At 38.5% G+C, this 17552-nt stretch overlaps 1 protein-coding gene across 1 annotated transcript in view; it reads left to right on the top strand.

Moving 5' to 3' along the window:
• The window catches only part of ELOVL2 (ELOVL fatty acid elongase 2), an 83959-nt gene extending 67231 nt beyond the window's left edge, over positions 1-16728 (top strand). Inside the window, exons 4-8 of the mRNA XM_037152888.2 lie at positions 1933-2010; positions 6784-6955; positions 10111-10235; positions 10742-10876; positions 13596-16728. Of these exons, the coding sequence (XP_037008783.1) occupies positions 1933-2010; positions 6784-6955; positions 10111-10235; positions 10742-10876; positions 13596-13721 (636 nt within the window). The 3' untranslated portion in view covers positions 13722-16728. The remainder of the gene's footprint in view (positions 1-1932; positions 2011-6783; positions 6956-10110; positions 10236-10741; positions 10877-13595) is intronic.
• The last annotated feature ends 824 nt before the right edge of the window (positions 16729-17552 follow it).

Raw genomic sequence — 17552 nt, 5'->3', positions numbered from 1 at the left:
TGCTGGATAGAGTCATCTTGGATGTAGGTCTTTGTCTTTCATGACTTAAATGCTTCTTTCCAACCCCTTCTTGCCTGTAAGGTCTCTTTTGAGAAATCAGCTAATAGTCCCATGGAAACTCCTTTGTAGGTAACTGTCTCCTTTTCTCTTGCTAGTTTTAAGATTCTCTCCTTATCTTTAATCTTTGGTAACTTAATTATGATATGCCTTGGTGTGTACTTCCTTGGGTCCAACTTTTTGGGGACTCTCTGAGCTTTCTAGAAGTCAATTTCCTTTGCCTTAGTTGCATTTTTTCTGGAGCTTTGATCTGTTCTTTCATTTAGGACACATTTTTTTTGTCTCCATGTACCCGTTACATAATAAGGGATGTAGCCTTAAATATTTGTCAGGGCAGAGCAACCCACATTACTGCCTTCTGGCACTATATGTGGGGGAGGGGTCAATGCCACTTGCTCAGCTCTCCCTTGGCTTTCAGTCACTTCCTCCACTATCCACAAGCAAATTGGGCACTTCTGGTACTGATTCCTGGGTGGGCATGTTTGTGTACATTCCAGGACCCTGTGGGTCTTTCCAACGAACTCTCCTGTGAGGCTGGGAGTCACTCCTGCTACTTCAATCCCCACTAATTGTTTCAGTCAGAGGTTTAGAGGCATTATTTCCCTGCACTAGAACCCTGGGTTGGTTGGTCTGTCTTGCTCCCCAGTTAGCTTTTCCCCCTGGTTTATCCACATGCAAATGTGGACCGCCCACTTTGCCATCCACCGCCTCTCCTGCCCCAGTCTTCCAGCCACAGCCTTGCCAAGAGTCCTTTTCACCCATGCTACCTGTCTCCACCCCTCCTACCAGTCCGGATGGATGTTTCTTCTTTAACTCTTTGGTTGTCAGACTTCCATACACTTCAATTTTCTGACAGTTCTGGTTGTTTTTTGTTTTTAAATTTGTTGTCCTTTTGGTTGTACACGGAGGCAAAAGTATAGCTCCCTGCACCTCCATTTGGTCAGAAGTTCACCTTTATACATTTCTGATACATAGGAGAAAATGACAGACTTTTGCATATAATAACATGTAAATCAAAGTCAAATGCCTTATATTTTAGAATGTCAGGTTTCTTCAGTAATAGTAGGAAAGAAGGGAGAAAATCTATTTTGTGAAAATTTCCACAAAGAACTAAAAAGCTCATTTTGTGGAAAGAACACTAGGTAAAGAATTAAAATATGTGAATTCAAATCATTGTTCTATTACTTTAAATTCACATAATGTTGAAGAAATTATTTACTTATATACTTATTGAGTACTTTTTATGTGCTAGGCATTGAGCAGGGAACTAGATAAACTTCTGCAGATTTTTGTTTTTGAGCAAGAGGAATATAGACATTAATGAGATATAATCACACAAATGACTAATCACCACATAGCATAAATTAATGAAGAAATGACATAAGAATCTTTCTGAGCTCTGGTTTTCATATCTATAAAATGATAATAAATGTGCTCTTAAAGTTATTGAGATGATTAACTAAGATATTTATGTATAAGTCAATATAGAGTACTATTAAAATTTTAGTGTAGTTTCCTCACATTTGTTTACATATAATTCTACATTTTACTTGTAGAAACATTATGACTAGGTAATACCTTACACAAAATATTTTGTCACTCAAATGATAGCTAAATTCTGTTTCATTTTAGATTTAACTTAAAAAGAAAAAATGTTAGAAGTAAATTACATTAACTAAGGAATATAACCATTGATATCAGTTCACAGCAAGAATTAAATTCTTTGATAAGTGTTTGAGGACAGGGTGTATCAAAGCCAAATTCTAGGAAGTTTCTACTCCAACCCTGAATAGATGCCAGTTAGAAACATGAATGGAAATTGTTTTTATCCAAATTCTTATGGTGATCCCTTTGCCTTTCTTGTTTCCCTGGCAGCTTATTCTCTCCAGCTGGGAAGGAGGCTACAACTTACAATGTCAGAATCTTGCCAGCGCAGGGGAAGCAGATGTCCGGGTGAGTCATGGGAAGAAGCAAATCAGCCTCCTGTAACCATTTCTCACGGAGAAGAAGGAAGGCTTTCTCCTGGTAGATGAGAGGATGGGCTCTGGGATTAGATGAGAAAGGAACTCCTGTTCTAATAGAGATGTTGGAAAACAAAAATGTTTTCCAAATGTCCAGCTATGGGAGACTGACTAAATAAGCCATGGTACATCTCTGTGGTGGATCCCTTTCCACATGGAATGAGGAAGATCTCTACACTGTCACAGAATCATCTCCAGGATATGTCCAAGTGAAAAAAAAAGCAACCTGTGTAACCCATGTTTATAGTCTAGTACCTTCTGTGTAAGAAATTATATGAATATATGTGTGTATTGTTTATATTTTAAAAAAGAAACAATGCTAGAATAACCCCGAAGCTGACAAAGTGGTTTCCTTTCAGGGCAGGGAACAGGGCAGGGGACAGGATAGAAGCTAGACGTCTCTGAACATGCATTGTAATACATTTGACTTTGAAACCATTAAGCGTTTTTTACATAATTATAAAAAAATTAAGTCTAAAAAGAAAGCAGGGCTGATTCCCCAAAAAACTTGGAAATAAACTAAAATAAGTGAATACACCCATATATTAAGTTGGTAACATAACCACCCTAAGTACAATTATTTCAAGTAACATTAAAACACAGTGTTTTGACTGGACATCCTTAGTGAGATATATCTTAACAGTGTTCAGGAATTTATTTGTTTGCTATTAATAAAAATATGTGTATTACTTTTTTGAGATTGTTATAGGTACACTGTGGGATAAAGTAAGTATGTAGTAGTGTTAATATCATTACAATTAATATTTAAACAAAAGAAAGAAGATATCAATAAATATGTTAAATGAAACCCATTAATAGGATATATCAGAACTAACTTCATTCTTTCTAAAACAGACATGTTTTCAGCTCTCTGTACTGAAAAGACCTAGTTAGTCTGTGACAACTCAGCATAGTGATCAATGAATCCCCAGATTGGTCCCTCAATACTATAATTTGCCAACAGGAGGGAGAGGTTCTTAAAGAATTGGCCAGTTTTTGGTTGGGGTGGGAAAGGTATATAGGAAGAATCCAGAACCTCCTATGACAGAAAACAAGGGAAATATCCATGACTGCTAGAGTCTTGACAAAAAGACAGAGGAGCTACCTCGTAAGGAACTCCCACTGCTGGGGGACAGTTTGAGTACCAAAAAGAATACTGACTGGTGAGTTGAAACATACTAAATTTATTTTTAAAACCGTACGTTTAAAATGATGCTAAAAAACCCTCATTGTTTTTTAAAGGTTGGTAAGACACCAACTCATTGTAGAAAAAAGTTAAAAGGGAGAGAATCAAATGTTTTCTTGCCTTTCATATGTGAATTTCCAAAGAGGAAGAGTTCTTCTCTATAGAAGGAAATAAAGGCATAAGTAACAAGAGAATCAAAATTACTATTTTGCAATTCCTAGTGAAGTTTTGGTCTAGACAGCAATGGTCTGTAAATGATAAAACTGTGGGGTGAAGGTTGAATGGAAACTTCACAATGATTGGATTAGGCTGTTAACACCTGGTCTCACTATACATCAGTATCAGAAATGATGCCCCTCTTTTTCCTGGGATCTCAGAGGTGGCTGGCTGCTTCAGGGTGAAGCTGAACATTTCTTCCCCAGCCACAAATTCTGTACCTTTTATGAGAAGTGTGTGGCCACGTAAGTTGCTGCTGACATTCTGGAAGAAGAACAGCACAACTATATGGTTCGAATCAGTGGTGGGAATGACAGGGCTGCCCCATGAAGCAGGACGTCTGGAACCTTGGCCGTGTGTGCTGGCTGCTGAGTAAGGAGCCTTCCTGTTGTAGACCAAGGAGGCCTGGAGAAAGAAAGTGCAAGTTTCTGTGGGGTTGAATCGTGGGCACTAATCTGAGTGTTTTTCAATTTGGTCATTGTGAAAATTGACCCAGAAAGATACTCCCGTCTCACTGATAGTACTGTCATAGCCTGGGGCTCAAAAGAGCTAGCAGCATCTACAAACTTTCCAGTCTCTCTAAAGAAGATGCTGTCCACAAAATGTTGTGAAAAAGCCCCTAAAAAAAGAAGGTAAGATACCAAGGATCAAGCACCCAAGGTTCAGCATCTTCTTTCTCCACATGTCCTGCAACACAGGCATCAGCATACTGCTTTGCGGAAACAATATACTAATAAAAATAAGGAAGAGGCCACAGAATATGCTAAACTTTTGGCTAAAACAATGAAGATAGTCAGAGAAGAACTCTAGGAATAGGTTGCCGAGAGATGTAGACTGCCCTTTTTGAGAGCTTCTACCTCTAAGTCTGAATCCGTGCAAAAATGAGATTTCCTAGGATAACAAATAAGATCAGATGGAAGGAAGGAGAAAGGGAAGGGAAGGGAGAAAAGAAGAAAGGAAAGAGAGAAAAGAGAAGGAGGGAAGGGGGAGGAAGGGAAATTCTGTCCCTCTTGATGTGATATGATAGGAAGTACACTGAACCTCCTGTGAAGCCTTCCTGCCCAAAACCTTAAACCTGAATCCGATCAAGCCTGTAAGTCTAAATTATTACACAAAAAGTGGGGGATAGAGAAACAAGTTAAATAACACTAGGAAAACAGAAATCCATAATATTAATCCAAATCCCTAATATTAATAATATTAGAATTCTATACAACAACTGACCTAGCTTTTTTAAGAGTAAAAGACATGAGAGAAAAGAGGGGAGCAAGGTGAGGGAGAGTTATTGATTAGAAGAGACTTAAGAACTATATCAGAGAAATGGAAGCTGGATTTTGTTTAGATCCTGATTTAAATGAATTATAAGAAGACATTTTTGAGATAGATTTGAACATTGACTAGGCTATTAGAAGAAATTAAGCAATTGTTAATTTCATAAGATAATGTCATGGTGATTATGTTAAAACAAAAGAAACCTCCTTATTAGTAGTTTTTATAGATAAAATTATATACTTTGGATTTGCTTTTATGCTACACTGCCCCCCCCACCAAAAAATGGTGGTGGGAAATAGAATTGATTCAACAAGTTTGAAATCATATTGAAAATTTTGAAATTCAGTGATAGATACCAAAAGGTTCATTACACTTATTTTCTCTATATTTGTGACTATTTGAAAATTTCCACAATAAAAAGCATGGGTTATCAATAAGGGAGATGGTTAAAAACCTTTTAATTAAAATTTTTAAGATGTATATTTTTTAAGCATCTTCAAACCTATAATACAAAAAAGTAAGATATATAAATTTCTCTACATTCACTTGATTTCTAATACATTGGGTTGGCCAAAAAGTTAGTTGTTGTTTTTTTTATAAGATGGCTCTAGTAACACTTAGTTGTCTTTAACCTCATTCAGAACAATTTTGTTAGATTATACTGTGACAGCTGTCTTACCAGTGTGCGTTTAAAAAAACTTACCAAAATTGGTATTTGTGTAGTAATTTTAATATTGAAGATGGGAGAAAATATGTAACGTTTTCTGCATATTATGCTTAATATTTCAAGAAAGGTAAAAAGGGAACTAACATGCAGGAAAAAAAGAAGATTTATGCAGTGTGTGGAGAAGGTGCAGTGATTGATCAAACCTGTCAAAAGTGGTTTGTGAAGTTTCATGCTGGAGATTTCTTACTAGATGATGCTGCATGGTTGCGTAGACCATTTGAAGTTGATAACAATCAAATGAGGACCTTGATTGAGAGCAATCAACTCGAGAGATAGCCAACACACTCAAAATATCCAAATCAATAAAGTTATTTGTGAAAATGAAATATGTGTTTTTTTAATTTTACAGAAAAAGCTATACAGATTTTTTAGGCAACCCTAAAGTATTATCATATACCAGTACACTTTGGGATATCATACAGTTCTCTAGAGGTCATTGCTGCATATATGTATTGTATATACTTACAGTTTAATATGTTTAAAGGTTTACTTGTTACCTCAAACGTTAAGATGGAAGCCACCACACCTCATCTTGAGAAGCAGACTGCAGAGCGTGTACCCTGATCTCCAAGTTCCTCTTGTGTAGTGTGTCCTGTTTCTGTCTGGTGGTGCTAGCAGACTCGGGAGGGAAAGGAGTGGTAATCATGTCATATTGCTGCCAGTGAGGAAGGAAAGCATCTGGATTTTTAATCTTTTCTTCTAAGGAAGAGACATGAAAGGAGTAGTCGTAGACTGCTATTGGGTAGTATAATTTTAGAGGTAAAACACGTACATTAGATGAGTGGATACACAGTTAAATCTCGTGTAGCAACAGTGGTGGTCTTTCCAGTGCTGGGCCCTAAACAGAGGTGAGACAGACAGTCTCTGCCTTCAAGTGATTTACATTCTGTTGGAAAAGATCGATTCATAACACTAAGTGTGCTTTGTTATGGTTATTGAAATAGAGGCATAAAGTAATTTGGGAATATAAATGAAGAAGCAGTTGATTCAGCCTGAGAAAAGAAAAAAGAGAGGTAGAGTTCCAGAGAAAAGGTTTTTAAGAGGCATATGAATTGGTTCTGTAGGTGTAGAGGACTAGTTTGATCAGACATGTATTTTGGAAAGATAATAGTACTAGGCTAGGTTGGATTGCTGGGAGTGAGGAAAAACTGGAGGCAAAGATGCCTGGAAGGTGCTTTTTCAGTAGTCTGAGAGAAATGTGCGCCAGGGAAGCACAGGACACACAGGAGGCTGAGAGGGGAGGCAGCACGCGGGGCCTTTTTATTGCTTGCCTTTTATTTTTTCCTTTTAAAAAATTTTTACAGGTAGCCAAGGTGTTATGGTGGTACTACTTCTCCAAATTAATAGAGTTCCTGGACACGATATTCTTTGTCTTGCGGAAAAAAACCAGTCAGATTACTTTTCTTCATGTGTATCATCATGCCTCTATGTTTAACATCTGGTGGTGTGTTTTGAACTGGATACCTTGTGGGCAAAGTAAGTTATTTTGTCAATTTTTAGTTCTGTGTAGTGGGTCTTGCAAGACCTCTAGCATGTCTTTTGTGTTGAGAATTGCATGCAGATCAGGAGAGAGGGAAGAAAGACCACAGCATAGCCTGCAGCGTCATGCAGGGAAGCACATGTTTGCCAAGGAACATTTTTTCCTGGTCTTTGATACTGGCAAAGTCTGAGTATTACCTTAAATTTTAACAATATTTTCTTTTCCTTGTACCAAGTGCCCAGTGACCAGAAGCACATATCCTACCTGGAGCAGTTTCACTCCAATACTTGGGGTTGAACAAGCAAGTGTAGCACCTTTTATAATCACCACTTGGCAGTGGTGTAGGGTCAGTCATTTCAAATTTTGGGGACTGTGTTTCCATTCTGAAAAATTAAAGCCGCATTGCTGACATATCAGAGTATTGACTTTTTTTAAAATTAAGAACTACAGTATGTTCCACATCACAATCCATTCATTCATATGTATATATTTTGAATGAAACAAAACTTTCATGGGACAGTATTTATCCTGGTTCTGTATATATATTTTTTCAAATTCTATTTCACTTAAAAAAACGGATGACAATTCTCACTGCATTGATTTAGTAATGAGGTAACCGAAAAAGCCGGTGTTCGTGTCACCTGTCACCTACCAGACCCAATAAGCAGAGACAGGGATTGGATCTTTATGGGCGCTTTATTCAGATGGCTGGCGATCTGAGAAGACCGTGGGTTTGTACCTTTATGAACTGTCTTACATTTTTGAAGCCAGTCTTTTTTATAAAGGGGCAGCGGTGTAGGTAAGGAGTATGGAATTCAAGGGGGAAAAGCGTAGGTAAGAGATTTGGAATTCAGGAAAGAGATTAATCAGATAAAAGCTGCAGTCCAGCAATTTCCCAACATCCTTTCATCTGCTGACCAGTCATTTTATTTATCTGTATCCTGTGTCCTGGACGATTTTCTTCATCTGTGTCCTGGGGAGTGGAACGTCTCTCCCTGGAACACAGTGGCTTAGATACCACCTTGACTGCTTATGGTCTTTTCTGGAGCCCAAAGGTCAATCTCTTGTGGTTTCCTGGAGTCAATGTGGGCTGTACCTGCAGTTCCTGAAACAACAGTTTTTTATATTCATTAACTGCTAGATTTATTAACTATTACCTTAAACTAAAATTTTCCAACTCTTGAGTCCTCCCTCATTGGGTCCTTTATGACCCTCAGTTGGCGAAGCCCAGAGGTAATCATATACATAAGAATTAAAAAATAGTGAAAAATCAGAACAGGTGAAACTCAAGTCAAAATGATTTTTTCTAGGATTTAGGATCTTATACAGATGAGGTTGGGTTTTTTTGTTTTTGTTTTTCTTTTTTTTTTAAACCAAGGATATTTGGATATGTCAGTGACTGTGAAGATGAAAACTTACACCACAGTGTGAAGAAGGAAATTGCTGGGGGTGCAGTGGGCAGAGAAAGAGGCGCTCTTCACACCTCTCCTAGCCTGACAGAGTCTAGTTTCTTGAATTTAGTTATTAAGACTACAATAGGCTTATACTATAATCAACGCCAAATGACAATATCAAGGTTAAGTATTTTTATGATTGTCAACATTTTCATTACAAATCACTAAGCATATAAAAGTCAGTCTCAAATAATCATTGTGCGAAGACGTAGAATTCCTATGAATAAAATACTATGTGAACTGTATTTTATCTAGAATATTATTAGTATTCAATCTAGAATGTTATTAAAATTATAAGCAACTACTTATAATTTGTGGAAATTGATGGAAATGAAAACTCTGGTGGGTAAAAAAAATATCACTAATATTGTGCTTCCTGGTACTCTGAAATTGTATTTTGTGTTTTTATAAATTCAAGTACCTTAACAAGTTATTCCAGCCAGTGTTCATTAAGGACTTGCTAGATGCATGGTGTTACTCCTTTTGTTCCTTACTCATTAATTTGCATTTATCCAGATCTCTAACCCAGGATTGGGAAACCAGGCTAGAGAATTTAAATTGATTAATTAACAAATACATGCCTAGTACCTTTTTGATTATATAGTATTTATTATCTCAGTTAATCCTACCACAACCTTAAGAAGTAATTACTATTATAACAGTTTCCTAGGTGAGAAAAATCAAAATTTACAAAGTCAAAGTAACATATCCACAGGGACACAGTGAGAAGTCCTCCGGCTCCCCAGCCTCTCCTGCCCCAGCCCCTGGATCCCGAGTTAGCACACAGAACAATACCTGGTGCAAAGTGAACACTAGTAAGCACTTTACACATCAATTGATTGAACCTTCACAATAGTGTGTTCCATTTCCAGCGAGTAATCTACCTCTGGCATCTTACTCTTGCAGCTGTACCTTTTCAAACCTTAGTTGAGCAACATAGAATGTGGTCCTTTGTTCTTGGTGTGGTGAAATACCATCCACCCACACTGACAGCAGTTTAGAAAGATTTCTTGAAGGTGATGGCAGTGGCTGGGGAAGTGCTTCAGCACAGCTTATCACTGAAAATACCCTAAAATTGGATTTTAGATCATCTTTGCCCTAAAGGTCCGTGAGATGGTTCAGCGACTGGGAAGGTCTCACTGGCCAATCGCTCCTCAGTTGCAGCCTTTTCCTGTCCTGCTGACCCTTCTCTCCTGTATTATCTCACCTTCCCCATCATGTCCTGGTTCCTAGGTCCCTTTCAGATAGGTTTTCTGTACTTCATTATAAGGAGCAACATATTCTCCTTGACTTTTGAGCACCCCCGTCAGGCATGTACTGAAGGCTCCCTCTACAACCAAATGGGCTCATTAGAGGCTTAGCTAAAGCAAAGACACTTCTCTCTTAAAGAAATTCTGCCCTTCGCTTTAACGTAACATTTCTTTCCTCCCCAATTAGCTAACAGGTAAAGGGACAGCGACACCTTTGCAAACCAGGAATTACCTGTTTGGGTAGCACTCTGAAGCACTGTTCAGTTTGGTCCCATGCCAGTGACTTTTGTTGAGTCCTGGAGTAATAGCAGAGTGAGTGTATCAGTGTGAATTGTTAGTGCCATACTTGCTATTCATCTCTATGATGAACAGGAAGGGTCTCACTTGACAAAAAAAATGAACAGTTTTACTTTCTAAAAGAGCAGTAATTATATGGTGCTTTTGTAGGCTTCTTTGGACCCACTTTGAACAGTTTTATCCACATTCTGATGTATTCCTACTATGGACTCTCTGTGTTTCCATCGATGCACAAGTATCTTTGGTGGAAGAAATATCTCACACAAGCTCAACTGGTATGTCCTCCCTCCTTTCATCTCTTCCCCATGTGAAGCTTCTAAATATTCTCAGGGATGGAGAAAGGTAATAGGAATCCCAGACTGCTTAAACATCAGAGTTTTTCCATGTGTGATGAAGCTGCCTGTTTGCTCTTAAAACTGGCCTTTTAAGAATGAAACCTTGTGTGTTTAAACGTCCTTTGTGCATGCAATTAGCTTATTCCTTGCTGTGAAATGTAGGTGAATACTTTAAAATCAATGTTGATGTTGTCATTTTTTATCTAAATAATTTCAACTGCTACTTTTCCATGAGAAAATTAATGAGCAATTATAGTTACTAATATAACTTCAAATAAAGTTTCTAGGTTAAGTAGTGGGATGCTTTAGCATTTTCTTGTTTTTTATTCCTGCAAAATTTAGGAGATAAGAGTAGTTGACTTCTAAAGATATAAAACCTCACAGTGGTTTTTATACGGCCCAGCCTGGCTCCCTCAGCATGGTTGCCCCTTCTCCCACCCTCCCAGGTGCAGTTCGTGCTCACCATCACCCACACCATGAGTGCTGTCGTGAAACCGTGCGGATTCCCCTTCGGGTGTCTCATCTTCCAGTCTTCTTACATGCTTACATTAGTCATCCTGTTCTTAAATTTTTATTTTCAGGTAAGTTAAATCGAAATATTCAGTGGTAAAACATAATAGACTGTGCACTTTTTGCATTATATATTTCTTTAATTTTACCAATTAAATACTACAGTAGCACGTGCTTGTTGGTAAATTCAAATAATAGAGATGCACAAAGTAAAAAAATGAAACCTGCATTTCAAACTCCTTTCCCAACAAAGGAGCTCCTTCTCAAAGGACAACCACTGCCAGTCTATTGGGCAGTGTATTAGACTTTCTCAATGAATACATACACAGTTTTATCAAAAGTATCATGCATGTGCACATAAACATATTTGCACATATATTTACACTATGCTGCCAAAGTCTGAAGTCTGAAAGTAACAGAAAAAGGGGATATTCGGCTGCCTGTGTCCACAAAAGCCAAACTTGTGAGGCAGATGCTGTTGTAAAAGGAAAGAGATTTTATTCAGGTGCTGTGTGATCTGCGAGAATGGTGGATACTCCTGTCTAAAAGCCTACCTACTCCTTAAAACCAAGAAAAAAGGCGTTGTCCACAGTTCCTGTTCCATTTTAAAGTACAGTCCTTTGAAGCTCACAGGCAGCTGCTAAGTGGCCATAGTCTGCGTCGAGGTAGCATACTTTGTTCCTGGCTGCTGTTCGTTTCAGCTTCCCTCTGGAGCCTGCTTGTGGAGGCCACGCAGACAGGGGCCATGAGGTTGCTAGGGCTGCGAGGCCATGTACTTTCAGGAGAGAGAATGTGAATGCACCAGCAAGTGCGTCAGCAGGTGGGCAAGAGAGAGCCAGAGAGGCTCCTTCCAGGAGGCCGTGGGCCTTAGTAGCAAGGTGGTCCACAGAGAGAAGAGGCCAGTACACCATGGAGTCCAGGTGGAGAAAGAGAGAGAATATGTTTCTTTCTTCCCCTGGGATTATATTAGTTCGGGTGTGGGACGGACCAGGTGTTTTCTCAAAAAAATAACCAATGAACTTCCCAAATTTTCACATGCTTTGCTTGGATCCACCTCCCAACCAATCCCTTCTTTCTCCAGGCTAGACTGACAGGCCTGAACCTCCTCCTGCACCATTTTGATTTCTGTGGAGCATGTGCTTGCTACCCCTGGTTCCACCTCCAATCTGGTAGTAGAAGCAGGGAGGACTTTTTTCTCTATCCAGTTATCTTGCTAGCCTTTTGCGGCTCAGTGTAAGAACCTGCCACCATCTTGGCCAATGGGCAGAGACTCCCTTGATGCTCTGGACAGACTGTCTACTGGTAACAAGTGGAGAAAAACTTAGGCCTAATGAGTCCAACACTAAAAAAACTTTCCATATCAGCTACGGTGATATGATAGGCTATTTATCTGAAAAAGAATTATTTTAAGACAAAGCAGTGTGCAAAGTTTACATTGACTTTTTCTTGAGTGTCATTTTCTTTTTACTTAACAATTTAAAGGGAAGAGTGCTTCAGAATGCAACATCAGAGCAACTCTGTTATACAAGAACTGATGAAAGTGATGAGAGCACGGGCCTCAGGTGGTTGCAGATTTAAATCGCTCTCCTCTGTGGGCTGGAGAAATAGCAAACATCATGAAAAAAATGAGAATGTACATTTATGTTCAAAACAGTACTCCTGAAATCATATTTAACTATATTTTCTTCTTCAAACGAACAAATGCTTTCTGATTTTTCAATTTGCATTTGCTGACGGTCAAGCCACAGTGGTTGTCACGAAGCACAGCTGTGGGAGTGGAGCTTTGGAAGGCTTTCCAGCTCTGGGGTTTCTGGAATTGGACTGCCTAGGCTTCGTCTGCTGTAAGGGACAGAAGTTTTAGAATGTGTAAAGGAATAACCATTCATAGAACCAAACAAAACCAGAAAAAAGAATTTAAAAAGCTGACTGTTACAGGAAAGCCGAGGGAGCCATTTGGTGAGGAAACTCGGAGAGAAGTGGAGGGTGCCCAGCAGGGGCCGCCAGCCGGCGCTCCAAGCTTGAATTCTGCTTGTTGGTTCCATTGACTCTTAGTCTGTCAAAACTATGTTCTTTTAGTCTTAACCCTTAAAAATGAGATGAGATCAGGTGTTTTGTCACAATAGCAAATATATTTGCCAAAATCTAAATCAAGCCAAAATCCCAGGTACTAGTACTTTTAAAATAACAAGTACCACTCTTTTCACTTGAACTGTATTACTAAAAAATTAGTCCATAAATAAGTCATGGGGATGTGGTGAATGGCATAGTGACTACAGTTACTACTGTATTGTACATTTGCAAGTTGCTTAGAGACTAGATCTTCACAGTTGTCATCACAAGGAAAAAGTCTATGTGGTGATGAGTGTGAACTAGACTTAATTGCACTGATATTGCCACAACGTAGACAAATTTTGAGTCATTATGTTGTATACCTTAAACTACTATATGTCAATTATACCTCCATTGAAAAACAGATTTTTAAATCCTTTCCAAGTAAGCAACTAATGCAGAATAAATTGAATACTAATCTCATAGTGCATAAATACTATGCTGATAAGGTGGAAGAAACAGCCTTTCATTAGGTTTCATACATATGTCCTCTTTTCATCTTATTTTTATCTTAACCAGAAGCTTAAAAAATTCATCTTAAAAACAAGAATTCTTATTAGAAAGTCCCGTATCTAAGAAAATCATGTACTATTTTAGACTATCTGCCACGTGAGAGACAAGATCTTATTAAAGAATTCTTTTTTCTTTCTTTTTCTCTTCAAAATGTTACACATCCCACAGACATACCGAAAAAAGCCAATGAAGAAAGAGGTGGAAGAGGCACCGGCAGGGAAAGAAGTTAAGAATGGGTTTTCCAAAACCTACTTCACTGCAACTAATGGAGTAATAAACAAGAAAGCACAGTAAACGTCAAGTAACAGACAAAGCATACACAATAGCCTAACATTCACTTGGCTTTCAAGGCAAAGATTGAATCGAAAGTTATCTATGTTTTAGCATACACTAATTTCTTTTGAGTTTATGAATCATTTGTGCCCAGAATGTATTAGTATCTTGCTATTAGGTTCATATGTTAACTGAGTACTTCTGTAAGCACCGAGGTAAGGCTGAGCTCGTAGACCTCAGACCTGGTACAACATTCTCTCGCTTTCCCTCCTCTCCCCAGACTTAACCCCCCACCAGAAACTGTCTTCATAATGCCTTATACACACACAAAGCCAGGAAACATGGAGCATTGTTTTTCACAGCAAGTCTTCAAATTAAAAGTTTAGAGTTTTGTTCACGTGAAAATGTTTAAAAGAAAAAGTTACTTATCTCCTAATACAGGGTATTTCGTAATCTGTCTATATTAAGCAATAATTATCAGTCATAATCAGTCCCTCTGTTCCTTTAGGAATCAACCCCAAAAGATATTAAAATGGGATCATAAAGGAAAATCTAGCAAAACTTTCTCAAGCTGTGTGTCTGTCAAATTCCCACAACCAGTCTTAATTTTCAGCATAGCGATATGGTAATGAAACTTGTATATTTTTTTTAAATTTTGAATGTTAGTTTTTCTTGAAAGAAAAAAATCTGCCAAACACTCATAGCTCAGGGGCTTCGAATAGTTGTTCCTCAGTTTTAATTATTCATGTCTACCTCTCATGTTAAGTCGCCCTAGGTTAGCTAGTGACAGTGGTCAGTATTTAGAAGCAGAATCTAACTAAACCTGGCTGCCCCCCTCCTGAGCGAGCACTCGAGTCCAGTCTGCCCTCTTCATTGGAATGATAAGCCACTGGAACATTTCTAAATCTAAGAATTAACAGAGCAATTGGGGAAAAAGAGATATTGAATTTGTCACCTGTTTATTGTGAACCTCTCTGTGAATATTATTCTCAAATAACCTGCTACCAGTCTTTGCAGGTTACGTTTTTGAAAACAGTAAGTAAAAATCGGAGGACTATAGAAAGATTTCAGTACTCAGCCATCGGCTGGTAATGAGCCACAGTGAAAAGTGCCGATGTGGCAAACTCAGCACATCTTTTTCCAGCTCAGGTAATATAATCTGTGCCAAGAATTCAGCGCAAAAGCACAGGAGGTCATTAATGGCTGTTTCCTTCCTCCTCTATATGTGGGACTGTTACTCACTATTACGTTGTACCAAGAATGGAAACAATGTTTTCTGAAGATTTGATGCTGATTTATCCCCTATAAAGTGATTATTTATCCCATGTACCTTCTTCAGAAACAGTTAGGTCACAATGTTGACATCAAATGCTCAAGTGTTGGAAAGGCGTTGTCACCATTGCCCCAGCACATCCAGTCTGTTGGGGAGTGCCTTTCTGTCCTTTTATGCTTCCCGCCTCCAAACTCTAGTTTCTTAATTATTTTTCCTGTTTCAAAAGTAAGAACACTGACTTTTGTACTTATATTGTGCACTGACATTGTGCCGACTTTTTTATCTTCCCTTTCATGTGAACTACCCACTCAGGAATCTGGCCCACCTTTTGGAAGGTGACTGACCTAGGACTAGTCTTCCTGGTGAAAGTGTTGGGCCCATAACATTCCCTCCTCTACTTGTTGATCGATTTCTGTTGAACAGACATCTCTACCTGATACCACCTACCCTTGGATTTATTTTTGTAAATGGTTTTCTAAAGCCAACTTGCTCTAGGGTGCTTAACCCCCACTTTCATCATATTATTACTGTGTTGTTAAAAGATTTATTCTCTTCCAAAACTCATCTTAAAACAAGGGCTAGCTTCGAGTACAGCTGTTACTGCTGCTCCATGACAAACACAAGTTGGGCTAAGGAGACAGCCTGTGGAGCAGCCGGACTCTGCTGCTTTTTTAGGTATCAGACATGCACCAAAATCTGTTCTCAAAGACCATTCCCAGTAAAAATGTGATTCAGACAGAAGGCAGACATCACTGGTCACTCACTGTATTCAGTTTATTTTAATCGTCAACAAGTACCTAAAGTCTCACCGCTCCTCCTCATACCTGCAGTTCAGGAGGCCCCTCGCGGGCTTCGTGGCCGCAGAGCGAGGGGGGCCGCCATTGTGCAGCAGACAGCAAAACCAAGGAGCTGGAAGTGGGTGCGGCGGGAACCTCTCAGATCAAACAGGAGAACTTGGGTGGTTTACACTTTCACACTCAGTGTAATTACAGGTTTCAGGATGCTTATTTCCAAGTGGGATTTAATTCTAGAAAAGCTTAATAAAACACTTGTAGCCTTAAACCATTCAAGGGCCAGTTAAATTACACAAAGCTATGAAATCTTAGCCACAAAAATTGAATCAGGTAAATATTTTAACCTGTCATTAAGTGTTACAACTTTAAGAAACACAATGTGTTCTTTTAATGTGATTTTCCTAAAATGAAACTATTTTTAAATATCTGTATTACCTGTTAAAAAATAGACAATGAGTTTTCCCAAATAAATTTTCTCTTACTCATAGGAAAATGAAAACTTTTAAATGAATACCACAGCACATTTGTTAATAATTCCCCCGATTTTTTAAACTAACAGAAAAAACATTTAATATAATTAAACAGAAATTTTCAACTCTTCAGAATTATATATTGAACTGTTTAGGCATTTTGGGGGATAAGTTCCTTCGCATTCCCATGAGAAAAACACTTCCTTGTATTTTGAGACAAACCAGCGTGCACTGCACTGGGCGGCACAGCACCCTGTGGGTAAGAGGCCATTCTGGTTCTTTCTGGTATTTCTGTCTTGTTTCCTGGGGGCTTCCTTATTTGGGAAGTAAGAATATTACTTTGTGGATTTTCTTCTGAAAGTATTTATATCTTAAGAACATAATATCATGATTGGAGTGGCCAGGGTGGGCAGGAGAAGCTGTTTTTCTTGGTAGATAGAGAAAAAACATTCTGTATGATTGTTGTATAATAAATTGATTTTTACACTAAAGTAAAGCACATTGTGATTTTTCTTATCTGGTCCAAATAAGTTAAAATTTGTGTCCACATGGGATTCCAAATAACTCAGGTTTTTAAAAAAAATAATAAAGTAGTATTTTAGCAATTAATTTTAGATGTTTAATTTTTCCTCCAATAAGCAGTGAGTTTTTAATATGACATTATTGCCTTTATATAATACTCATATGTAAGTTAAACTATTTCATAAAAAGGTCATTCACAAAAAAAATTACGACCAATTAAATAAGCAGAGGATATAAAGGTATAAGAAGCAAATTGCTATATAGAATAATCTGGAAGGAGTACTGGGTTGTTTGAGAAGACTAAGTCAGAGATGAACAGCATTGCATGATGCTCTGAAGCCCAAGGTCCCCTTTGCCGAGCTCCTGGACAGGTGGAGAGGAGGCTGTTGCCACTCGGGAGGGATATGGGAGTGGAGATTTGACCATAGTGTAGAGCAACATCACAGATCGACATTGTATCAGTGTAGAGAGTAAAGTTTTTAATGTGATATTAAGGAGAACAAGAACTCTGGCTGGTGTAGCTCAGTGGATTGAGTGTGGGCTGTGAACCAAAGGGTCACCAGTTCAATTCCCAGGCAGGGCACATGCCTGGGTTGTGGGCCAGGTCCCTGGTGGGGCCCACATGAGAGGCAACCACACACTGATGTTTCTCTGCCTCTCTCCTTCCCTTTCCTTCTCTGTAAAAATAATAAAATCTTAAAATCTTTAAAAAGGAGAACAAGAAATAGGTCCAAAAATTACAAAACATGTGCTCAGAGATTGCTTATGACATGCCTCACTTCCTGGAGAAGAG

The sequence above is a fragment of the Artibeus jamaicensis genome, unplaced genomic scaffold (genome assembly GCF_021234435.1).
Source record: "Artibeus jamaicensis isolate MK-2021 breed Jamaican fruit bat unplaced genomic scaffold, CSHL_Jam_final contig_482, whole genome shotgun sequence".
Classification (NCBI taxonomy): domain Eukaryota; kingdom Metazoa; phylum Chordata; class Mammalia; order Chiroptera; family Phyllostomidae; genus Artibeus; species Artibeus jamaicensis.
This window is presented reverse-complemented; position numbering and strand designations above follow the sequence as displayed.